At 24.6% G+C, this 27,794-nt stretch overlaps 2 protein-coding genes across 5 annotated transcripts in view; one reads left to right on the top strand and one right to left on the bottom strand.

Annotated features, from left to right (window-relative positions):
* The window catches only part of LOC127278052 (arrestin domain-containing protein 1-like), a 562,072-nt gene that overhangs the window by 244,830 nt on the left and 289,448 nt on the right, over nt 1-27,794 (bottom strand). The gene's annotated exons all lie outside the window — the stretch shown is intronic.
* Nucleotides 3-5,498, top strand: LOC127278051 (uncharacterized). The gene is made up of 7 exons (XM_051299560.1): nt 3-170; nt 346-648; nt 1,784-1,925; nt 2,428-2,633; nt 2,753-3,055; nt 4,513-4,660; nt 4,941-5,498. Exons 1-7 carry the CDS (start codon nt 128-130, stop codon nt 5,098-5,100), a joined length of 1,305 nt encoding a protein of 434 aa, XP_051155517.1. The 5' UTR covers nt 3-127; the 3' UTR covers nt 5,101-5,498.

Here is a 27,794-nt window from a genome sequence, read left to right as displayed (position 1 = left end):
TTTTTTACATTAAAACACATAGTGTTATCTGCTATTGCGAGTATATAAAGAAAAGAATTTCATCAAGTTTTCATTGTTTCTGTTCCAAGTAACGTTGAAAATTTTGTCAATATTAATTTTGAAAAACATGAAGTATTTGAAAGCAGTTTTATTAATTGCCTTTGTTAATGGTAAATATATTTAAACTTTATGATACTATAATTATTAGAAATAGAGAATACCAAGGCAAATTATTAAAATAGTCTTCAAAATTATTTTAACTCATCACTTTAATAAATTTTTGTTTTAGAAATACATCCTTCTCATATAATGTCTTATTATAATAATTACTCTTATCATTTTTAGGTTATGTTTCGTTTGCTACAGCAGAGAAAAAACCATTCAAAAGTTTTACAATTGCTGAATTGAAGCAATTATGCTATCAGCAGAATATAAATTATAATTCATTGACTAAACCACGAAATTTAACAGAGACACTTATTCGTAACACTATTACAACTTGTAAAGGTTCTGCTAACAAACAATTAATTATAGATTTAGTTAATGAAATACTTCCTTGTTTTGACAATGAAAATAAACCAAACAAAATCGAATTAGAAACAATTTACGAGGATATTAAAGAAAAAGCATGCATCCTATCCGAAATAGGTAATTATACATATAAAATTAATTTTCAAACGTTTTATTAATAAACATTATTAATGATTTTTATATTTAAAAAAAAAAATTAATTTCTATGAAAAACGGATTTTATATGCCTAAATTTTGTAATTTATTTGAATTAATTTTTATAAAATACTTGGAAATTGTTAAAAACTTAAGATTGTGAATGACATCATTGTTTGGATTCTTAAAAGTTTCCAAGTATTTTATAATAAAGTCAAACCACGTCAACTCTAAGCAAATATTTTGTTGATTTCTAAAATAGTAAAAACATTGATGATAATCAGTAGTTCATAACTAAACAAAAAAAAATTTTTTTACCTTTCTTTGGAAATTTTAGTTGTTTATAAATTTTTTTACAATTATAAATTTTTGCAACATTTTTAAAAAAAAATTGAGCCTCCCAATTCTATAACTCGCCCGACGCTCGGACGGACGCTCTATTGGTAGTCGGGTAGCAATCAGCGTCAACGGCTCTCTCGCTGCTACCCGACTACCAATAGAGCGTTCGTCCGAGCGTCGGATGAGTTATAGAATTGGGAGGCTCAATTAATAACTCAAAATTCTTTCGCTATAAATTATGATTTTTTTGATAATATTTGAAACGAAGTTAATTGCGAAATAAAATTTGCAATAATTTTATATTTTTAATAATAAATTTATACTTTCTAGAGCTCGGATTATAATTATCTTTATAGTAAAATTGGTATTTTCAAATATAACCGTAGATATTGAATTTTTTATTGCGATAGTCAATATCTACAGTTATTATTAAAAACATCAATATTTTAGTATATAAAGTTAATTATAATCCGAACTCTAAAAAGTATAAATAATACAAATTTCTTATAAAATTATTATTAAAAATATAAAATTATTGCAAATTTCATTTTACAATTAACTTTGTTTAAAAGAGTGGATAGTTTTGAAGGTACTATTAAAAAAATCACCATTAATTCGCATATAGCAAAAGAATTTAGAGCTATTAATTTTTTTTTAATTTCACAAAAATTTATATCAATCAAAGATGAATGGTTTAAAGTTACCTTCAAATCAGTAATGAATTAATAGTATTATTCGAATAATTACACAGTTTTTTTTTTTATTTTAATTCTTACAGTCAATTTTAGGATGACTAATGTGCAATGCCTTGGAAATGAAGACAGTCCATACTTCACATGTGTGAATGAAAATTCGAAAAAATTAAAAAGTGATCCGCTCTTCTATATACTTGCAATGACTCATTCAGATGAAGAATGTCCGTAAGTTATAATATTTATTATCATGAATAATTTTTGATTTCTTAAATATAATATAGCATTCATTTAAAAAAGAATAATTTGATAAGAGCACTTATTTGTATTATAAAATAATTTTAAAAAAACCTAAACATAAATAAGGTATACGATAATCGAAGCTTTACAGCTGTAAAACTTTACAAAAAAAAACTACTTTGGTATTTGTAGCATGATAACTTGCAGTCAAAATAAAAGATATAAATAAAACTACAAGTATTGGAAATCTAATTAAAATCTGAATCTAATAACGTGTATTTAAACTTTTTCTGTCCCATTAATAATTTCAATAAGTTTTGATAAAATTAAAAAAAATTTGGAATTTCATAAAAATTACAGTTTTTTTTCCATAATTTTTCTAAATTAGACCACAAGTTAAGCTTATTGTGAAAATTTGGAAAATTAATTTATTTAATTTCTTATGTTGTATGAGTTGTGTATATTTTATAGAAAATTATTTTATTTACAGCCTATATGCATCTTTCAATAATTGCGCGAAGGAGGCAGTGGCTAATAACTGTGCTTCTGAAGCTCAAAGATTGGAAAATATACTGAATAAATTTATGCTCAGTATGAATTGTACCTACACTTTTAGTTTAAATCAATCAAATTTTACTGATTATTCGACAAAATTCACGAATTCAATTAAACCAGAGTCAATTGATTCTAACCAAGGCAAATTATTTAAATAGTCTTAAAAATTATTTTAACGCATCACATTAATAAATTTTCATTTTAAAAATACATCCTTCTCATATAATGTCTTATAATAACAATACTCTTATCCTTTTTAGGTTATGTTTCGTTTGTTACAGCAGAGAAAAAACCATTCAAAAGTTATACATTCACTGAATTGAAGCAATTATGCAATCAGCAGAATAAAAATTATGATACATTGATTAAGGCACGAAATATAACACAGGCACTTATTCGTAACACTACTTCAAGCTGTAACAGTACTACTAACCAACAATTAATTATAGATTTAGTTGATGATATACTCCCTTGCTTTGACAATGACAATAAACCAAACGAAATTGATTTAGTAACAATTTACGAAGATATAACAACAAAAGTATGCATTTACTACGACATAGGTAAAAAATAATATTATTTATATGATTTTTATATTTAAAAAAAAAATTTCATGAGTAACAGATTTAGGGTCAGTTGGGATAAATGGGGAAAAAATCCCTATTTTTCACAAATTACGTAAGATTCTTCTTTCAAAAGGTAATATTTGCGGGGTTTTTTAAGTTGTTATTTACATTACCTGGATTAATTTTATGCAGCAGAAAAAAATTTAGATAAGCTTTAAACGCATGAAACTGACCATCCTCATTTACCCCAAGATTTAGAAAATTTCATAAAATTTGAGGTAAATGGAGACAGCATAGTTTCTAAGAAAGGTTTAAGAAAAAAGTTTCCATAAGTATATTACTGTATTAAAGGATGAAAAAATTTGAAAAAAAAATTATAGTAGATATAAGTTAGTTGAACCAATTGAAATTTTTTTATTTTTTTTTTTATTTCAGTATTTTGTCTCGCATTTCAAAGAAAATAGACTTAAAAATCATAAAAAATTTTTTTTTTTTTATTCTTTATGACTCCCATAACAGAAATTCACTTGAATTTTTCATTTTTGTCAAAAAATTGACACCCCGATACAAATAGGGGAAAGTCTCTATTACCACACTTAAGGGGTCTACTCACTTTAGACGCTCTAAAATGAAGGCTGTTTTCAAGAATTTTTCTGATTGGTTTATATTATAAATATTGACATATAAGTTGTTAGACTAAAGAAATACACTCCCGAAATACATGAAAAAATTTTTGTTATTTGTTTTTGTAAATTTTATATGCTTGCAAATGGTAGTTGAAAAAAAAATCCCCCAAAAAAGATGGGTCCACGCTGTTGATGAAATCTCTGACATGGATTGTCAGAAACCAAAAAATCAAAAAGTTTTAGATTCAGTGTGTTAGTAGCTATTGCGCATATCAAGGGATTTTTTATTTTTGCAAAATTGACAAAATGGCGGACATTTTTCGAAAAATTAAAGAAAACCGGGTGTTAGTTTTTTCTAAAAATATCCGCCATTTTGTCAATTTTGCAAAAATAAAAAATCCCTTGATATGCGCAATAGCTATTACCACACTAAATCTAAAACTTTTTGATTTTTTGGTTTCGGAAAATTCATATCAGAGATTTCATCAACAGCGTGGACCCATCTTTTTGGGGGATTTTTTTTTCAACTACCATTTGCAAGCATATAAAATTTACAAAAACAAATAACAAAAATTTTTTCATGTATTTCGGGAGTGTATTTCTTTAGTCTAACAACTTATATGTCAATATTTATAATATAAACCAATCAGAAAAATTCTTGAAAACAGCCTTCATTTTAGCGCGTCTAAAGTGGGTAGACCCCTTAAGGCAAATTCTATAATAAAAAAATTCAATTTTTCTAAGAGTGCAAGTAGTATGATGACTTTTGAAATATTTTACTATTGATATTCGAATCATAATACAGTTTTTGTATGTCAATTCTTTCAGTCAATTTTAGGATTGTTAATTGGGAATGCTTTGGCAATAAAAGCAGTTCATACTTCAGTTGTGGGAATAAAATTTTGAAAAATAAATTTTTAATATCTGACATGCTCTTCTATGTACTTGCAATGACTCATTCAGATGGAGAATGCAAGTAAGTTATAATTATTATTGTATGATTTTTTATTCTTTAAATATAATATATAACATCAACAGAATCATATCAATAAGAACCTAGAAGGGATCATGAAATTTAAATTGAAATTACGCGAATTTCACCGTATTTCATAAAAATTACAGATTTTTTTCTATATATAATTTTTCTACAATATGCCACAAATTAAACTTATTCCAGAAATTTTGAAAATGGATTTTTTTAATTTCTTATATTGTATGGATTGTGTGTATTATACAAACAATTATTTTATTTACAGCTTATATACATCTTTAAATAAGTGCGCGATGGAGCGTGTGGCTAATAACTGTAATTCTGAAATTCATAAGTTGGAAAATTTACAAAGTAAATTTATGCTCAGTATGAATTGTACCTACAATCTTAATTTAAATCAGTCAAACTTGATTAATCAAAATTGATTTTGTAAAAATTTACGAATTCGCAATTACTTCAGAATCGACGTCTCCTGCAACCATTCCCAAGTAGCATGTAATATTACAGTAATATTACTGTAATATTAAAATGTCCGCTTTTTGGTAATATTACAAAAAATTTCAAAAACCACTTAAAAATATTTGACTGATTAATTATTATCTTTTTCTGTTTTATCATCAAAAATATTTTGAAATTTTTATGTTTTTCAAACAAGCGTGTACCTACAGTAGCATTAACCGGTAATATTACCATGAGGCGAACATTTTAATATTACTATAACATTACGTGCTACTTGGTTTTAATTAATTGATTCAAATCATTATTTGTAATCTTTGTATATTTAAATGCTTGAATGAAATATAAAAATTGCAAAACCCCATAACGTCTTTCTTTTTATTTATGAAAATATTGCTATTATAAATTCTATTACGATATTTGATTGTATAGAAATAATTTTAAATAATTAATCTCTATTTAATTGAGAAAAAAAATTAGTCTTAATGAAAAATCTTTTAAATAATAGAAATAAAGTAAAATGAAATTTGTGTTAAGTATATATAAATTTGATAAATTCAAAATTTAATTGAAAACCATCGTAATCAGAGTAATTTATCTTATTTGTGAATAATTGATGTAGCTGATGCCAAGAATGAAACCCAAACGTTTATATGTATCGCTGTATACACATATGACTGTCACTTTTGTTGCTCCACATAAATGCGAACCTGGCATATAGAAATGGGTTGGCTCAAGTTTACAATATTTATACATACAATTCCCTTTAGGCGACAGTTAAAGTCTTTGGCAACGAAGGTCTAGGTCACAATTAATTCCAAACTTTAACAATAATGCGTCCCCTTTCAATAGTGTAAAAAAATTTTTAATTCATTCTCAAAAATATATCACTTGGTTTGGATGTTATAATATTGTTTAGCAATCTTTAATATTTTAACCAATAGTTAATTTTTTTTTCAAAAATTCTAAAATAATATTTTTAACATATGGACTTTGCCAGGAAACATGTTAAGATGACGTATTTTATTAAAAGCGATGTCTGTTATATATATGGAGCGATATTTTTGAAGTGATCCAATTGCCAAAATGTGAGCATTGCATTTTTTGAAAAATCATAACTATTGTATATAACAGGGTGAAACAAAATTTTGACTAAAGATACGTCTGTTTAATCCTATATACTTTACTCCTAGAAAAAAGGAGGTCTTAAAATTCGACTCGGTTAGTACCCCAAGTAGAAATGTGCCACTGGCATAGTACTGACCCAACACTGCCAGTCAGTATAACAGTACTGACTGCCGTACTGGGCCAGTAGTGGACCAACCCTGGCTGGTAACGCTGTCCAGTACTGATTTTGTCCCGCTCACCAGTACTAACGTAGTACTAGAATAATACTGGCATAATACTGGCAAAGTACTCATCCGGACTTAAAATCTCACTTTTTTACAAAATGCTAAAACACGCTTTCCAATGCAAATTTCATCCTTATTAGCTTATTACTCCCATTTTTACCACGAACAGGTAATGTGAAGCCAATAATAGTTAATGTTATTTAGAATATATAAAATATTATTAACAATAAAAAATTAAAATAATAATTATCATTTATATTAATTAAATTATTTTATTTTTAATAAATTATTTTACAAAAAATAATTTGTGTTGTAAATTTTTTTATTTTTTTAAATTCATAATATTTAATTTTTTTTTTACTTTGCACTTATACTTAATTTAATAATTGATATTACATATGAACAAATATTGTACTTATAACACTTAAAACTAAGAACGAAAAATCTCGCACGCATGGGGGATCGAACCCTAAACCCTTAGAACGCAAGTCAGATACGCATACCGCACAGCCGCGCTGGCTTGAAGTGCTGACTTGAAGTAGTTCACCTAATACAAAAGTTTTAATTTCAAAGTTTGTATTATCTATTGATCACGAAAATAAAATGAATTTATTCTTAAATTTTTTCAATTTTTACAAAGATTTAATGAAATAAAACTGGATATCAATTTCAGTTAAATATTTTTAATAAATTATTTTTACCGTAAATAATATTAAAACAGACAAAAATGATTGATGAATTACATAATTAAAAATAAGTTAATAAAAGACGACTGTAAAATATGAATGGTGCAAAATTTTTTAAATTTAATATTTAATTATTAATAATATTTAAAAATTACAGTGAAAAAATTACATTTGCTTTATTTTTAAAACTATTAGAAAAAAATTCTCAACTGATTGTTATTGTATGCATGATAAATAATTTAATGCACATATGAGTACTAAAATAACTAAAAAAACATAAATATTTTATTATAAATATTTTATATAGGTATATAATAATACATTACAATTACATCCAAAATTTTGAGGGAAAGTATTCGAAAGAAATTAATATACATTTTTTTAAATAAAAAATCATCGTTTTCTATCTATTGGAATAATTTAAAGACTTTTTCATTTAATGTTTTTTATCACCGACATAGTACTGATTCGGTGTGAATGACAGTGTACTGCCAGTACTGGTTTTAATATTTTTTTACCTCCGACATAGTACTGATTCGGTGTATTAGTCAGTACACTGCCAGTACTGAAAGTCAATACCGACAGCCAGTATTGGATCAGTACCATGCCGGTGTTTAATTACGGCGAGCTACGGATATTTCTACTTGGGACGTATTATATAACTAAATAGTACAAAAACAGAGTTTTACCAATTTTGAAATTAATTTTTGAAATGAAAAGTTTTTCAGTGTAGATAATATATAAAAATTGTAAGTCATAAATATAAAATGTATTAAAACAAGTTATATAAATTTAATGGTTTTTAAGAAGTTTTAGAGTGAAAAAGAATGCTTTTGAGACAGGATGAGAATTTCTCATTCTCATCAAATTCTAACGAGTTTAGGTTCGGCTTTTTTTTTAACGAACGGAACGCGGAAGGGCAATTTTAGAGAAGGGCCATCGACTTCTCAGATTATATGGGATATTCTTTTTTTTTTGTGAATCCTTTGTTCACTCGTGCGTAGGGATAGTGCGGTAAGCAAACCTATAACTTGACTTCGTGTTTAGAGACGAAGGTCGACGTCCTATACCTCTTAAATGCCGCGGGCAAAATGCTACATCACCCCATATATATATATAAAAGAGTCGGCTTTTAGGTTCCTTTTGTCTAAAACACAAAACATTCAATCTCATGGATCAAAACAAACGACATTTGTTCCATTTGAAATTGTATTCCTTTGACCACACTCAATCAAAGATAAATTGACCTTATATTACTGCATATAAATTGTCATATAGAAAAAACTTGAATTCAAAAATATCCTCTAAAAAGTAAAAACTAAATACTCTCTAAATTTGAATTAGTTAAAAGTGAGGTACTAATTCACATTAGTAAGAATTTTTAGTAAAATGTTAAATTTTTAGTAAAAACTATTTGATTTAGTAGTTTTAAAATTTTTTACTAAAGTTTTAGTAAAAAGTGACTGAAAATTAGTAAAAATTCTTACTAATTTAAATTAGTAGCTCACTTTTCACTAATTCAGATTTAGAGAGCAATGAATAGTCACACAAAAAATTGTACAGAATTTGAATTTTATATAATATATATTCATTTGTTTGATTTTCCATTCTACAGAATTTTTCATTTAACGGATTATTTATGTTGCAGAATTTTTATTTAGAAGAAAATTAATTAGCCAGAAATTTAATTTGATATCGAATCTCAATTTGTGCGAAATCTTTGTTTCGTAGAATATTAATTTTGTAGAATAGTAATTCAAAAGAATATTATTAATTATGCAAAAAGAATATTAGTTTAACAGAAACACAGAAAATTAAAAGGCATTAAAATAAGCTGCAACGATTATTATTTTAATCCAATTTTGCTTATTTTAATACCAAAATGGATTAAAATAAGCAAAATTGGATTAAAATAATAATCGTTGCAGCTTATTTTAATGCCTTTTAATTTTCTGTAATATTCATCTTTTCGAATATGAATTTTACAGAAAATGCAAATGGTCGAAAATCAATTTAACATATAACTATTTTGAGGTTAATTTTAAAATTGACAAATTAGAATTATTGTAATAATTTTTCATTTGTCAATTTTTAACTTAGCATCAAAATATAGCTATACTCTCTAAATCTGAATCAGTAGAAATTTTACTAATTCAATCAGTACTTTTCATTTTAACGGAAGTTTCAGTTATTTTTTGAAATTTACTAATACACGGAGAGACCGCCGGTTGGAAAAATTACTAAAAAGATTTACAAGTAGCGGAAATAAGGTTACTTTGTCATACAGCATACTTAATAAAACTGTAGACTATAGTAATTTCTATTCCAATTTGTGTACAATTTTACTATAGTCTACAGGTTTTATTAAGTATGCTGCTAGTAGAATTTTCGATTTCCTACAGCAATATTTGACAATGTAACCTTATTTCCGCTACTTGTAAATTTTTTTAGTAATTTTTCCAACTGGCGGTCTCTCCGTGTATAATTAGTGAATATGCAAGCAATAGAAAATAACTTATGTAAATCAGTAATTTGTATATAACATAACCTTTAAAATTAACTATTAAATCAGTAGATTTTGTGGCCGCCACCATATATTTATATTACTGATTCAATCAGTAATTGATATTTTACTAATTGAATCAGTAAATTTCTACTAATTGTCAGCTGCTCAATTCTTGCTATGGCAATTAGTAGATTTCTACTGCTAATCAGTAAAATATGACTGATTCAGATTGAAAGAGTACCTATGTTAAAAAGATTTTGACCACTTTCATTTTCTGTAAAATTAATATTACATATGAATATTTTGTTAAATTAATATATTTCTAATAATTTGTATATTTACATTTCAAAAGGACTGCAATTTGCAATTTGGAAAATGTCTGTAAAATCTGAAATAATATCACATAACCAACCTAAGACCTATGTTTTTGACATGGTAAGTACAATATAGGTCTTAGGTTGGTTACTCTTGATATGGAATGACCCACATATTTACCTATATTTTAGTTCTGATTTTAACCTCAAACCCAGCGACGAATTGACGTTACATGACCTATATATCTACCTATTTTAGTATTAAAACGAACATAACCTCAAAATTCAAGGAAATATGTCAAGGGACCGTTGCGTTTGAGGTTATGTCCGACAAACATAACTCCAAATTTCTCTAACCAAGAAATGAACATAACCTCAAAATTTAGATAAAATTTTAATAATTTTAATACTTGCAAGCCTTTAAAAAAATTAAGCATTAAATTGAAAAATAATGGGAAATGGCGAATATTAATTTAATATTTAATATTATATAATCATTAATTTAATATATGGCGACAGAAAGTGAAATTAGAAAATTTTATAATCCATCAGGTGCTGTCCTCTAGTAGTGATTATTTGTAACATACGTATATATATTTGTTTAAAGTCATCGTATTTCACTTCCTATCGTCCTGAATAAATTAATCTTCAGTTTCTTAAGGGCAAATAAAAGTACAAAAAATTCAATAAATTTGATAATTTTTCATATTTTTCAAAAATTATGCAAATTGCAAAAAAAAATCCGGACAGTCATTTTTTTAAGTAGGAATGTTACGATGAAATACCGTTAAAGAGGTTATTATAATTATTTAAAAAAAAAATTAAAAGTCCAAAAATTAGCAAAATATTTTATTTTAGTGACATATAGGGAGCAGAGTTTAAGAAGATGTGTTTTGTTTTAAATTTACATAATTAATTTTTATTTAAAAATCATTAGAGAAAAAAAATTAATTAAGAAAACACTTCTAGAAATCAGGCTAACTACTTTTCTGCTCTGTTAATAACCTATTACATAAAAATAATAATTTAATTAAAAACCAGGAGTACTATAAATTCTTGCCTTACATTTTGCAATGTCTGACCATATCGCAGTATTTTCTACTTAAAAGTTTCTTCCCACTTGTAAACATTCAATTGAAATACATACTTATAGTTACTTATTATTGAGATTCCTTATTATTTTTCTAAATTTTCTATTTTTTAATTAGTTAATTTACACAAATTAAATATTTGCACCTACAAAATGGAAAAAAATAATATTCAATCAAGAAAACTCATGTACTTTTTTTTGTATTTCATTTAATATTTTCATGCATTAAGAAAACGATATTTTTAGTTCAATCATATTATATTTAATTCAAACTTAGTATATGGGGCATTCTATTTTAAAATTATGCCCCAATTAAACAATTGACAATATAAATAAGACAATTTTTAAATAATTTTTTTTCCTATTTAATTAAAACAAATTACTTTTGCAATGAATAGTTTCGAAAGAGAAATTTCTAAACTTTATTATATAGTAAAAAAAATTCTTTTCTTAAATATCTAATTAGTATGAAATATTTAGTTTAAAGGTTAAACTTCTAAATATCTCAAAACTTATTTCACGAATTCTGACCAATATACGAAAAATAATTTTTTAGGTTAAGAATCATCTCAAATTTTTAATGAAAATAAATATAAAATAATCAGTGGAACATCCGAATTGTGACACTTCTCAGGGGATTGTATCTATTTTTCGTTACAGGGCGGGGAACTAGAATAGAGAAAAGCAGGGTGAGGCAGTTGTCAAAAATATAAAGATATGTCACATTTTGGACGTTCTACTAGAATTCCAGTGTTAATTGACATGCGCTCATTCTAGATTAACCCTTACATTTAAATCAAACATTATTATAATTCCATTCACGGAAAAAAAGAAAAAGTAATTTTTACTACTTTCATAGTAAAATGGGATCTGTCCGAAGTTTCTGCGCATCTATGGCAACTTTTACTCCAAAAATAGTAAAATTTGCTCCAGAAATAGTAAAATTTACTCCAGAAATAGTAAAATTTGCTCCAGAAATAGTAAAATTTACTCCAGAAATAGTAAAAATTATTACAAAAATAGTAAATTTTACTATTTTTTGAGTAAAAGTTGCCAGAGATGCGCAGAAACTTCGGATAGTTCCAATTTTACTATGAAAGTAGTAAAAATTACTTTTTCTTTTTTTCCGTGTTCAAATAAATAATATTTTTAAATGAAAGTGATAGATATTTCCATATATTGAATAATTTTATAATTTATATTATATAAATATAATAATTATTATATATATATAATTATATATATATATATTATATATAATTATAAATGAAATAAAATGTTAATATTTTTGATTTAGAAAAATGTCATTAATTTATAAATTTACAAAATTATTTTCTCCATGTACAAGAAAAAATATTATTTAAATAAATATAGATATTAATAAAATGAATTCTACATTTAGAACAACCAATTTTTAACCGAAAATCGAATGATATTTCCTGTGAAAATGTATAATTTATTTTCGTCACAAAGAAGATAAAAAAATTTAAGAGGAAATTTTGTGATATTGTGATTACTAACTTCGATAAGGACGATGACATATTCAATTTTTATCAGCATTTTTAGAATCGTACGCACTTTTTAAAGACGAAATAACAAAAAATTGTCCTGATTTATGTTTGATTAGAGTAAAATTTTAAATTATATGTATATATATAGTAAAGTAAAGGAGCCAGACGCAGCTGGTTGTATTACGCGGTTCCTAAAATTTTGGAATACTGCCAAGTTGGCTGCACGTAAATAAATACACGCATATTAATATATATATATATATAACGAGTGCATTCTCACACATATATGTGCAAGGCTGCCATTTGCAAAAAAAACGTATTTTGACACGTACAAGTATTCATGAGTCAGTCATGACATTTGCTTGACAGGAAAAGAAGATATAGATCAATTTTTAAATATATTTTGTAAATCATATTTTGTTAAAGTTGCATTTTATATTACGACTTTTTAATTTTGACTATATATAACAAAATTAATTATAAAAAATAAAATTTTTTTCCACTAAATAATCAATTATTTCAAGAATTTTTAAATTTAGCGCCATTATCTCTACTTTTGTGTTATATGGTTGGTACTTCTAATTGTCAATTTACAAGATACCTAACCTAAATATTATACTATTTAAGGGTATTTAGCCGCGTAACATAACCTCAAACTAAAAAAAAAATAATTTTTCACAGAACTAAAAATATTTTTGGAATTTATTACACAAAATTTTGAAAGATTTAGTTCTACAATTCTCAAAAAAAATATTTTGAGTCAAAATTTATTGCCAAATAATAATTTATATGGTTTTTATGCTATTAGTATTAAGTACTTTGTACGAAAGGGTTTATTTGAAACCCATTTATATTTGAAATAAATAAATATAATTATTTAATATTTTTTGTTTTTTTCTTAAAATTTATGTGTAACAATCGTAATTTTTATTTAAATTTTGTAGACAATTACAAAAAATAAAAAATTTCTCAAATTTTAATTCTTTGTTTTTGTTAAATTTTAAATAATAGTTTGTTTAAAAAATATAAAAAATTTAATTTGTTTATTAATTTTTCAACAAAATTTCTTTTATAAAAATTCAACGAACTGAATTGTATAAAATCTTTCAAAGAGCAAAATGAGAAATTATTTGTAAAAATTGGCCAAAAATTACAATTGTTCAACAATTTTTAATAAAAAGCGTAATAATTATTATTTAACAACAAATATTTGAGTAAAATAATTTATTTTGATAATTGTACAATTGAATTTTTAAAAATTTGATAAAATTAATTTCATTTATACTTTTATTTAATGTTAAAAACAACTTTTTATTTTAAGATTATGTTAATGGACCAAGAACCCTATATATCGTGAATTGACAAAAACCTATTTTCAATGGCATCTAACTGTAAAAGTATTGAATTTAGTAATTTTTGCCAAGGGAAAAAATTTTCAAATTTTCTTCGACTTTCGAAATTCGAAAACAAAAATTTTTTTTTGCAAAAAATAGCAATTTTTTTAATAAACCAATTAATTATTTTAAACTTTGGGTTTAATTTTACTTTCTTTTTATTTTTACAAACCTGAAAATATTAGGAATATTTTGCAAAAAGTTTTAGAGTAGGCCTGATGATCCTTTTTGTTTAAATAATTTGTTTAAAAAAAAAAAAAAATTTTTTTCTTATTTTTATTTTTTAAAATGAAAAGTTTTCTGACCACCAGCATCTTTCACTTTACTCATAGAAAATAAAACTTAAAGTTTTGAACAAAAAAAAAGAAAAAAAATTTTATTTAAACAAATTTTTTTGAAAAAAAGAATTATCAGGCCAACTCTAAAACTTTTTGAAAAATATTCTTAGTATTTTTTTATCTCAAATATCGAAGAAAAATTGAAACTTTATTTTAACTTAGCAAAAAATTTTAAATTCAATACCTACTTATATAGTTTTTTTTATATTTTATTTAATATTTATAAAATAGATTTACTTTCAAAAAAACTCCGAAAATCCCGAATTTCTAGAAAAAATACAAGACTTTTTTCTGTAAAGAACAAAAAAGAAATATATTTATCCAAATTTAAAATGTCATAGGTAAATTTCACGTTGAATCGACCATATATTTATTTTTAATACAGTATATTAAATAAATAAATTTTTTTAAAATGATTTCTTATAAAAATTATAATGAATTTTAAATTCATTAAATTTAATTTAAATTCCATAATATATTATATGTCATTGTTTGAAAATTATTTGATTGGAGAATTAAATGATCGTGACCTTTAGCATGATGGCAATGACTTTGTCAATTGCTGATACGCAATTACATATAAATATCATTAGTGTGCTACCGTTTTCAAGAGGCACTTTGCCAGATTAACGTCATAATGCAATACATTGTCTTGTCAGTAGCCATAAATTAAGAAGTCAAGAAATCTTAAAATTGAATAACCCAAGATTTTAATTGAAGCATATCCCTGATTTTATGACAGAAACACGTGTTATAAAATGTAAAGAATAATTTTTTTTTTGTGTTTAATTTTATATGTTATCTCATTACTTTAAATTAAACATACAATTTCTGATAAAATGTTTTAAATTTTCTTATAACATATATACAATAATTTTACATTATATATATATTGATAATTTAAAAATCTATTTTCATAAATTAAATTTTCATTTATTCAATTGAATTTTAAATATTGCACAAATTTTAATTGTAATTGAAATTTTTTCACAACATTTTGAAACAGATATTTTATAATTGTATCAATTTATAATAATATTTATAATATTTTTATATTTATTTATTTTATTTATTTATATATTTTTTATATTTCTCTATATATTTTACAGAGAGAGTAAAATAAAGATAATATTTTTTTTTTCTATTTGATATTTAAGATAAATTTATTTTTCTCGCACATCAATCAATTTTAGATGATATAATATAATATTAGTTAATTACAAATTAATAGGAAACTAATTACTATTTCTTTATTTTTTAATTATTTGAATTTATTTGTTTGATGAAAGTTAGTCTATATCAATATATCATATTGCATAAAGAAATATCTACTTTGTTTGATTCTATTTTTGCCATACTTAGGTGACGTTTAAATAATGAGTGTATATTTTGGGACGGATGACAGATGTTCGTTAAAAAATTTTGAGTTATATTCTAAAACTTTTAGCAATGTAATATTAAATAATTAATTATTATTATTATTATAGAAATTATTATAGAAATTAATATCGAAAATAAATTATTTTAAAATAAATTTTTAGTTACTAAAAGTTAATAAAAAATGAAATATTTTAGAAATAAATAAAGTTATTGTAATTCTAAACTTACAAATCGAAAACATGAAATTCAACTTCCAAAAAAGTCTAAAATGATAAATTTTGGATTAATAGATTTTTAATAAACAATTAATTGTTGTTGCAATTGTTTATTAAAAATATAAGAAAAAAAAATACTTCTTAATGGACTTTCTAGATGTAAAATTTCACAAGATTTCAATTTGTAAATTTAGAATTATGCTAATTTTATTTATTCGTAAAATATTTCATTTTTTATTAACTTTTAATAATTAATTAATTAATATCTCGAAACAAAAAAAAAAGAAAATTTTCATATTTTTTGTACTGAAATTGCACATTTTAAACATTATTTAAAACATTTTTTAAAGTTTAAATTAAAAAAATTAAAATTTTAATTTAAAAAAATGTCGATTTTGAGAAAAAGTGAAAAATATTCTTAATTTTCAAAAAATGGATTAAATTTTGTATTTTTTTAAATAAATTTTACACCATTCGCAAAAGCAGGAAAAAAAAATTTCGAAAATTTCTAAGTTAAATTTATTGTTAACTATTTTGTATAATTTATTATTTTTATAAATAAATAAATAAACAAATTAAAAAAACAAATTTCATATTCAGCATAATTTTTTATTCATTAGTACAATAGATCAAAAAATGTTTCAAAAATACACTGCCTTTGATGACGTTAAATTTCAAAAAATCATAACTTCCTTCATTTTTATCAAATAAAAAAATACCTATTTTCTTATTTTTCATAAAGATTTAAAAAAAAATGTTTCGGGCAACAAAAAATTTTGAATGAAAATTTCCCGTGAAATGCCCCATATATATTAAAAAAAAATAATTTTAAACAATATTAAATTTTCAAAATTATAAAATTAAATATTTTTTATTTTGTATGTTAAAAAATATTAAATAATAATAATAATAATAATAATAATAATAATAATAATAATAAACAGACATAAAAAAATATTGGTAAATTTTACTTTTTTTTCCTCACATTTCTAAAATTTAATCTTATAATATGTGTAGGTGTATTTTTATTTATGTTCTGGATTAAAAAAATTTTTCTTTACTGACTTATTATATAATATAAGAACGCAAACATAAAAAAATACAATATTTCAATGAAATACACATTTAAACCTACCGAAAATATGACTTTATCGCAAATTGGTCATAAACAAATTTTTTATCAGTAGGATTTGAGTTGGCGGGGGGGTTCCATATATATTTTATCGTAATTATTAATCTCTCCTTAAAATTATTTCTAATAAGATAATCATCTTTAATGACTAATTGCACTCTTTAAATTTTCAAATCTTTTTAAATATTTTATCGTTAAAAAAAATTGAATTATTATATAAAAAATAACGATTTTTTATAAATAAATAAATTTTTTTTTACCTTTGGGCCCTATTTTTTTTTTACTTTTTTTAAAAAATTTTTTCCATACATGAAAATACTAAGAATATTTTGCAAAAAAATTTTAGAGCGAGCCTGATAATCCTTTTAGTTAAAACAATTTTGTTTTAAAGAAAAAATTTTTTCGTTTTTTTTTCTAATTTTTTTTTTAAACAAAATAATAATTATAATAAAAAGAATCATTAAGCCCACTTTAAAACTTTTTATAGAATATTATTAGTATTTCCAGGTATGTAAAAATAAAAAAATAAAGTAAAATCATACCCAAAGTTCAAAATAATTAGTTTGTTTATGAAAATTTGCTATTTTTTGCAACAAAATAAAAAAAAAAAATTTTTTTCATTTTTTCGAAAGTCGAAGAAAAGTTTTTTTTTTCCTTGGCGAAAAAATTTTTAAATTCAATACTTTGAGAATTAAATGTCATTGAAATTAAGGTTTTTTAAAAATTTATAACTCAAAAATTTTTGCATTTATAAAAAAATAAAAAATTCAGAAAACAACGAAAAAAAACAATACTTATCCGAATTTAAAATGTGATATGTAAATTCCACGTGGAATCTGTATTAAATTTTAAAGTACCTATAGAATTTTATTAAATTATTTTATTAACGATTAAAATGATTTGTTTTCAATCTTTTAAAGTGTTTTAAAATTTTTTCGTCATGTAAAATTTAAAAAAAAACAACTTACTTATTTTTCACATTAAGGAAGGAAAAAAAATATAAATTTTTCTAAAATTCTAAGCACGAGAATTAATAAGTGGAATTTAATTTTTAAATCATAAAATTAGAAACTTATTATTTCTCAGTAAAATTTATTTTCAAAAAAAGCAATTTGCATAATTACTTATATTCTTCAAGTAATGAATATTTATGAATCGGTAATTTCCTTAAATTTGTTTTTATCAATAATGATAGTTTTAAGTTATAGAGATGCCAAAAAAATAACTTCTATTATTTAAACATAATATTACATAATTATGTAATAAGTAATAAATAATAAATAAATAATGTAAATTTTCATTTAAATAATAGAAGTTATTTTTTTGGCATTTAATTTAATTTTAATTATATTAATTATAATTAATATAATTAAATTCTTTATTTTGTCAAGAAAAATTCAAACATATATATATAAAATTAAAACCACTCACTATATACATACTGAAAATTTCGATTCAGAAAATAATTCTTTCAAATCAAGATATAAAAATTCTATCAAATTCTCTCTGATAATTGACGTAGAAAACTTTTTTAATACAAGAAGTATTCTAAAAAAATAAAACAAAAAAAAATGTTAAGAATTTCTTTTTAAAATTATCTAAAGTTTTTTTTAATAATATAAATGATTATATATTATTACGTGAGGAATTATTTGAATCTTTATCCTTATCTTTTTACCAGCTTCTTCATTGATTGAAGATATGGTTGGTAGAGAGATTAAAAAATTACGATTTCCTCCAATTTCTATCTTATCAAAAAGAAAATTCTTTTTCTAATCTTTCAATATCACTCTCTTTTAAAAATTATAAAAATCTAGTATATAAACGCGCATTTACCTTCAAATAACTCTTTCACGAAAAAACAATTACACTCTACGTATAAAAATTCTTATCAATTTTATTTTCACTTTAATGGTAAAAAACTAAACCGACTAAAGATTATTTACATTCTTCGATTTTTTAAATAATAAAAAAATGACAATTTTTATTTCAAAAAAAAAAAAAAAAATTTAATTTTTTATACACAAATTTTTTTTTTGTTTATTCATAAAATATCCTCCACATTAACAATAAATATTAATTTTTTTTATTAAAAAAAAATTGTTCATTTATCACTTTTCTTTTCAAATTAAAATGTATTTTACCTTGCTTTTCTATTAAAAAAAAAAATAAAATATTCTTAGCGCTCAAAAAAAAAAAAAAAAAAAATAAATTGGTTTTGAAAAAGAAACAACAAAAAGTAAAAACGATTAAAGATAAATGTTGTTTTTATTAAAAAATTATTTAAACAAAAATTTTCTTTACGCCCAATCTAAAACTTTTTTGCAAAATTTTCTTAGTACTTTTAGGTTGGTATTACAAAAACTAATTTGATTAAAAAACAAATTTTTTTTTGTTTTTGAAAATTCAAATTAGAATAAGCAAAAATTTGCTGATACGACAGCCTAAAAAAGTCTTTAGCTGCAAATTAACGAATTACTTGCTCCGTTGAATTTTAGCGAAACTTTTGCTCCAAGAATCAACGAAACTTTCACTGGTTTAATCACCGAAAAATTGTATATTTTTTTTTTTTTTTTTTTTTTTAATTTTTGAGAAGACATAAAATTCAATTTTTCCAATTTATTATAGCAATTCAAAAAATCCCCGGGGCTAAAGATTTTTAAGCTGAATTATATAAAAAATGTCCGCCACATTGGATCCGCCAATTTGAATTTTTCGAATCATTAAATTTGAAATAGGTATCAAATTTTATGTCAATCCGCCTATATTTAGTAAGTGCGATCCGACATTGGTAAATGGGGACAAAATCCCTATTTTTCACAAATTACGTAAGTTTTTTCAATTAAAAGATAATATTTGCGGGGTTATTTTTTTTAAGTTGTTATTTACATTCCCAGGATTAATTTTATGCAGCAGAAAAAAATTTAGATAAGCCTTAAACGCATAAAACTGACTATATACCCATTTGACCTAATCCCAAGTAGAAATGTGCCACTGGCATAGTACTGACCCAACACTGCCAGTCAGTATAATAGTACTGACTGCCGTACTGGGCCAGTAGTGGACCAACCCTGGCTGGTAACGCTGTCCAGTACTGATTTTGTCCCGCTCACCAGTACTAACGTAGTACTGGAATAATACTGGCATAATACTGGTAAAGTACTCATCCGGACTTAAAATCTCACTTTTTTACAAAATGCTAAAACACGCTTTCCAATGCAAACATCTTTATTAGCTTTTTACTCCCTTTTTTACCACGAACAGGTAATGTGAAGCCAATAATAGTTAATGTTATTTAGAATATATAAAATATTATTAACAATAAATAATTAAAATAATAATTATCATTTATATTAATTAAATTATTTTATTTTTAATAAATTATTTTACAAAAAATAATTTGTGTTGTAAATTTTTTTATTTTTTTAAATTCATAATATTTAATTTTTTTTACTTTGCACTTATACTTAATTTAATAATTGATATTACACATGAACAAATATTGTACTTATAACACTTAAAACTAAGAACGAAAAATCTCGCACGCATGGGGGATCGAACCCTAAACCCTTAGAACGCAAGTCAGATACGCATACCGCACAGCTTTTTTTTTTTTTTTTTCATTTATTTTAGAGGAACAACATAGACTTTACAAATAGTAACGAAATAACAAATGAAAAACAACGCTGTGTACATTCTTTGATAGTTTCTTTTATAGTATCGAACGGACCGCTTTGGTCAGAACTCGTCGAATAAACATATGATATTGGTGCTGACTTGAAGTAGTTCACCTAATACAAAAGTTTTAATTTCAAAGTTTGTATTATCTATTGATCACGAAAATAAAATGAATTTATTCTTAAATTTTTTAAACTCACAAAATTTTTTCAATTTTTACAAAGATTTAATGAAATAAAACTGGATATCAATTTCAGTTAAATATTTTTAATAAATTATTTTTACCGTAAATAATATTAAAACAGACAAAAATGATTGATGAATTACATAATTAAAAATAAGTTAATAAAGGAAGACTGTAAAATATGAATGGTGAAAAATTTTTTAAATTTAATATTTAATTATTAATAATATTTAAAAATTACAGTGAAAAAATTACATTTGCTTTATTTTTAAAACTATTAGAAAAAAATTCTCAACTTATTTTTATTGTATGCATGATAAATAACTTAATGCACATATTTCAATGAGTACTAAAATAACTAAAAAAACATAAATATATTTTATATAGGTATATAATAATACATTACAATTACATCCAAAATTTTGAGGGAAAGTATTCGAAAGAAATTAATATACATTTTTTAAAATAAAAAATCATCGTTTTCTACCTATTGGAATAATTTAAAGACTTTTTCATTTAATGTTTTTTATCACCGACATAGTACTGATTCGGTGTGAATGACAGTGTACTGCCAGTACTGGTTTTAATATTTTTTTACCTCCGACATAGTACTGATTCGGTGTATTAGTCAGTACACTGCCAGTACTGAAAGTCAATACCGACAGCCAGTATTGGATCAGTACCATGCCGGTGTTTAATTACGGCGAGCTACGGATATTTCTACTTGGGAAGATTTAGAAAATTTCATAAAATTTGGGGCAAATGGGGACAGCATAGTTTCTAAGAAAGGTTTGAGAAAAAAGTTTCCTTAAGTATATTACTGTATTAAGAGATGAAAAAATTTGTAGTAGATAATTAGATATAGGGTCAGCCGGGGTAAATCCGAACGCTTTTAGTAAGTTTCAACAATAACATAAGTTTTTTCTTTTAAAAGACAATACTTCCGGTATTCTGGTGCATGAAGTTGTTACTTTACCTCTATAGAACAATTTTATGGGGTAGCAAAATTTTTTGATAAATTACAATCGCAGGAAACTTAGCGTTCGTATTTACCTCAATACTTTGCAACTTTCCTAAAATACCGGGGTAAATACGAACGCCACTGTATTTCAGAAAAATCTTAGGGAAAATAAATTTAAAGTATTGCAATTGTTAAACTTATATAAAAACTCAAAAAAAATACGATAATAAACCTATTATGTAATAATGCATCATATATAAATACAAAAATCAAACAGGTTAAAAATTAAAATGCATTACACAATTAAAAACTTCAATAACTTTATCAAATCATAACGGATTATTGCAAAACTTGGTACAGAAAGTATTTTGGAGTGATTGAATGTAAATACAAAAATAAAAGTCATATTTTTAAAATTCAAAATGGCGGACTTTCCTAAAACTTATTTTTAAAAATGATCAAATTTGCTAACTGCAAATTCGTAATCAGCGACCCTGAAACCCCCCGAGTAACAATTTTCGAGCGAATCCAATGAATTTTTTAATACTCTTCCGCCATATTGAATCCGCCATTTTGAATTTTGAAAAACTGACTTCAAATTGGTAATCAGTGACCCCAAAAACCCTGGAATACCAAATTTTATTAAGATCATGAAAAACTTTTTTTAACAAACCATTTGGTAAAAAAAGTGGAACACTCCTTCGAGAGAACAGAGATTAAGTTTCTTCTTATTAATTACTAACGAGGATACATATAGAAAGAAAAACTTTTTTCTATATACTTTTATAATGTTAAAATAATAGTGTAATAAAAAAAAACAATTTTGTGTGGCTCTGATATAAGAAAAAATTATTGAAAATACAGTTCGGATTTACCCCGGTTTTCCAATTTTCCGGGGTAAATACGAGCGGTCTGATATTATTAATAAAATTTGACAGAAGGCAAAAATGAAAAATAGTTTCTGTTCTAGTATTCATAACAAACAATTATAAATAATAAAATGAATTTTTAGCTTCTTTTTCTTCAAATACGAGACAAAATACTGAAAGAGTGTCATCTTTGATTTTCAATCTTTTTTGCAATACTCGTTATCTTTGTTTATGCTGTTGCTAATTAACAAACGAAAAATGGGATAATACTTAGAATCTCTTGAAGAGGATCTGAGGTAAAAATTCTCATGTCTAACTTATTTTTTTAAATTTTAATTACTCTCTAAATCTGAATTAGTAAAAATGTTCACTAATTCCAATTAGTAACTCACTTTTTGCTTCTCAATTAGTAAAATTTTACTAATTATTAGTAACTTTTAACTAATTCTAAAGCAAAAAGTGAGTCACTAATTTAAATTAGTAAACATTTTTACTAATTCAGATTTAGAGAGTAAGCTGAAATAATTAGCGTTCGGATTTACCCCGGCTGACCCTATAATAGTTGAACCAATTGAAATTTATTTATTTTTTTTTATTTTAGTATTTTGTCTCGCATTTAAAAAAAACAGACTTAAAAATCGTACAATAATTTTTTCTTATTCCTTATGACTCCCATAACAGAAATTCACTTGAATTTTTGATTTTTGTCAATTTGGTTAGTAATAACAAGCTGTCCCCATTTACACCAAAAATTTTTAAACTCAGGGTAAATGGGGACAGCTTGTTATTATTAACCAAATTGACAAAAATCAAAAATTCAAGTGAATTTCTGTTATGAGAGTCATAAGGAATAAGAAAAAATTATTGTACGATTTTTAAGTCTGTTTTCTTTGAAATGCTCGACAAAATACTGAAACAGTTTGACTTTGATTTTCAAGTTTCTATGCATTGAGCGATAACTTTTTTTTATCTTGCTGCCAATTATCAAGATAAAATAGCTTGGCAATACTCAAAACCTCTTGCAGATGATCTGAGGTTAAAATATTGACGTTGAACTTAATTTTAAAACTGAAATTTAAGCTCCAACACCCCTTGTCCCCATTTACCCCAACTGACCCTAAACAAGTTTATAACATTGCCTTTTCTAACAAAAAAAAGTTAAAAATTTTTTTTTTTATTTTAAGAATTTGATCACAATTTCCGGGTGAAATTACAAATAGGGCCTTCAAAAGATTCAAAACTGGGCTCTGTTTATTTGTCAAAGAAATTGATTTCTTTGAATCAAAGAAATCTTTTTTCTGGATGTAGTCAGTACTCCATCAGACCCACTTTTCATTTTCCATACAAGTATCTATCTAGCTATAGGTGATGTAAGTAAATTAAAATATTCAAATATTTTTAAACAATGAAGAAAGTATATACTTAACTTTTTTAACCTTTGCCACCTAATTAATTATTGCATTACTATCAAAGTAGGGATATTAATTTGTTGTTCAATCTTATCTTTCAGTACAGAAAATTTATTTAAAGGCGCTGGCCAAATTAACAATGGAATTTATTAAAAGGTAAAGTCTGAAAAAAAAGAATGAATCCTCCGCTATTTACAAGTAAAAGTAAATAATTCGAGGAGTGGTTCATTTATAGCGGAATACTACATAGAAAGATAACAATCGACTATATGTTTATATATATATATATAATGCAAAAAATAGAAGATGTTTGTCAAATTTAGAAAAAAACGTGCAATCGCATTTTGCAGCACACAAATATAATCTCAATCTCTTCATTTAGAAGAAAAATTGAGAGAAAAAAAATTCTATAAAGACAATCACCTAATTGTTTCATTAGTCTGATATAAGTTATCGTCATGTGAAATCAGTAGCAATATATAAATGTTTTAATCATATAACCTTTTCTTCGTATATAATATAAATATATCCGTGTCTTATTCGTCGGCCTATTATAGAATGCCGATCTTTAATAGGCCAATATTTATATCAATTAAATTAACCTTTATACAAAGTACTTTATCTTCTAGCGTGAAATTGTTTTTTAACAGCTATTATATAGTTTACAATTTACTTTCAATATATTTAGCTTCTATTTAAAGAATTCTGAAAAAATTTTAAAAAACTATTTTAAAAAAAATATATTCAAAATTCTTTAGGCGCAACGTTTGCTTATATTATAAATAGATGAAGAGAACAAATTGTAAATGAAAAATTTTTTTATATAGACAAAAAGTGATGAGTAATACAGAAATCCATCTGACTTTTGCAAAAAAAAAAAGTGACGGTAGACGAAATAAACTAGATGAAAGATCCTTTGCAGACTACTTCTTATACAAGTTTCATTAAACATAGATTTACAAAGAAAGAATAACTTGTATGAAAAAAATATTTATTGTGTCCTTCGCATGTTCTTCCGCTTCTTTTCATCCAATAGTCTCAAGGTCAGTTTCGGTTCTCTTTTTTAAAATAAACTTTCTCAATTTGGATGTTCATATATATATAATATAAAACAAGACACGGTTATATTGTCCTCGTTATACTTAAAATAACGTTTCTATCTATTAAAGTCATTAAATATAATGATGCACGTAGAAACAAGTGAACAACTACCCACCACTAAACTTTTCATCAAGAACCTTAATTCTCATATATATTTTTCACTCGACAATGATGGAAAAGATAATAATTCTCCATGGATAAGATAATAATTTTTCAATTATCATTTATAATATGTGTATTCAATTCTTACATCAAAATCAAGAACGTGATTTGTTTACTTTTGATAAATTTTATTTATTCTTAAGGTCATGTTATTTTTTTGATTTCACATGTAAATATTCGCCGGCAGATTTTTTTCACAAATTATTTGATATACATATTGAGCTAAAATTTTTTTCAGATTCTTTGTTTTTTCCCCCCTAAAAGTATATAACTAAATTGAAAATCGCTTGAAAATCTTTACATGGGGGTTTTTGAGGTCGCTGATTACAAATCTGATGGGTTACTTTTTCAAAATTCAAAATGGTGGAACCAATATGGCGGATATATATATTTTTTTTAAATTTGACGGTTTTGCTTGAATCTCATTATTCAGGAGTTTTCAAGGTCGCTGATTACGAATCTGATATTAGTAAATTGTATTGATTTTTAATTTTCCTGTCCGCCATATTGGATCTGAAATTTTAAATTTTGAAAAACTTACATCAGCTTCGAAATCAGTGACCACCAAAAACCCCGAGTAATGACTTTCAATCGAATCCGAACGATTATTTAAAAATTCGTCCGCTATATTCTCTCTAAATCTGAATCAGTCACATTTTACTGATTAGCAGTAGAAATCTATTAATTGACATAGCGAGAATTGAGCAACTGACAATTAGTAGAAATTTACTGATTCAATTAGTAAAATATCAATTACTGATTGAATCAGTAATATAAATATATGGCGGCGGCCACAAAATCTACTGATTAAATAGTTAATTTTAAAGGTTATGTTATATACAAATTACTGATTTATATAAGTTATTTTCTATTGCTTGCATATTCACTAATTATATTAGTAAATTTCAAAAAATAACTGAAACTTCAGTTAAAATGAAAAGTACTGATTGAATTAGTAAAATTTCTACTGATTCAGATTTAGAGAGAATTGGATACGCCATTTTGAATTTTGAAAAACGGACACCGGATTCTTCATCAGCGATCCCAAAAACCCCTGAGTAACGATTTTCAAGCAAATATGTTAAATTTTTAAAAATTTGTCCGCCATATTGGATCCGCCATTTTTAATTTTTAAAATCTGACATCGTATTCGTGATCAGCGACCACAAAAATCCCTTGATTACTAATTTGCATGAAAATCTAATGTTTAGAACATACTCGGAATATTTTTAATTGGGAAGCAGTCAATTTTCCCCGCTTTATTGCATTTACCCACTTTTCCTGTCTTCTTTTCGATAATTTAATGAATTCATCGCCACTTTTTGTTTAATCACTTTCTACCCGCGACAAAGGATTGAAAGGATTGCAATAAGTAGTTTTATATTTTCTGTTGTTGACGCTTATTACTGCAGGAATTCTAAAAAAGGAAGTTTCATCCCTGTCTCCTCGCATTCCACATCCAACAATACAGCAAAATAAAACCATTTTATTATTCCTGTATTGCATAAAAAATAAATTAATAAGAAAATATTTCAAATTCAGTGAAAAATGTACAGTGACAGCGGTTTGCTTGTCCTCCAGTAAAACAGCTGAGAGCAGCCATATTGGATTCCCCCACCCCCAACTTGAACTACCTTATTGGACATGTTTTATGAGGTTAGAAAAAAATCCTAACGTAATGAAACAAATCGAACTTTAGATTCGTGTTCAGATCATCAAAATACGTCAGAAAATCATATTCCGAATTGCCTTGGAAAAAGTTGTCACACATGCGCAGAAGTTTCCAAAAGTTTAGTAATCAGTAAAAATTAGTTTATATTTTTTGCCGTATACTAATTATTTTGTATCAATATTTTACTTTTGAAAAATTAAATTTTCCCTCTCTCCTGCAAAGTAGTAAAATATTTTATATAAAATTAAAATTTTATAGAAATTAAAAAGAATTAAAAGAAAAAAGATTTGTTTTCAAAATGGAATAATAAATTAATATATTATACAATACAAATAATTTCAATTATACTTATTGTAGGCAGTTAAAATAAAAAAAAACATATATATATATATATATAGAGAAAGAAAGATTAGGTCAGATTAAATTGGGTTAAACTTAACATCTGTTTCGCGAGTCCCTGACCTTGCTCAGCTGTTGACACGGTGATACAGCCTACGCCAAAGAGGCAGCCTAGTCAGAGCGTCAGTCAGTCAGTCAGGCGAGGGAATGAGTGAGCAGGCAGGAAACTTTTCGCAATCGACGTCACTGACCTACGTTTGCGGACACGTTATATATTACCAATCAACTCCTCAGCTTACGTACCGCGCGATGACAAAAAAGAAAAAAAAAAAAAAAAAAGAGAATCTTGTTCCATTAACGGGAATTTTTG

Source organism: Leptopilina boulardi, unplaced genomic scaffold (genome assembly GCF_019393585.1).
Source record: "Leptopilina boulardi isolate dan_hultmark-lab unplaced genomic scaffold, ZJU_Lbou_2.1 LbouV2_194, whole genome shotgun sequence".
In the NCBI taxonomy this organism is placed as follows: domain Eukaryota; kingdom Metazoa; phylum Arthropoda; class Insecta; order Hymenoptera; family Figitidae; genus Leptopilina; species Leptopilina boulardi.
This window is presented reverse-complemented; position numbering and strand designations above follow the sequence as displayed.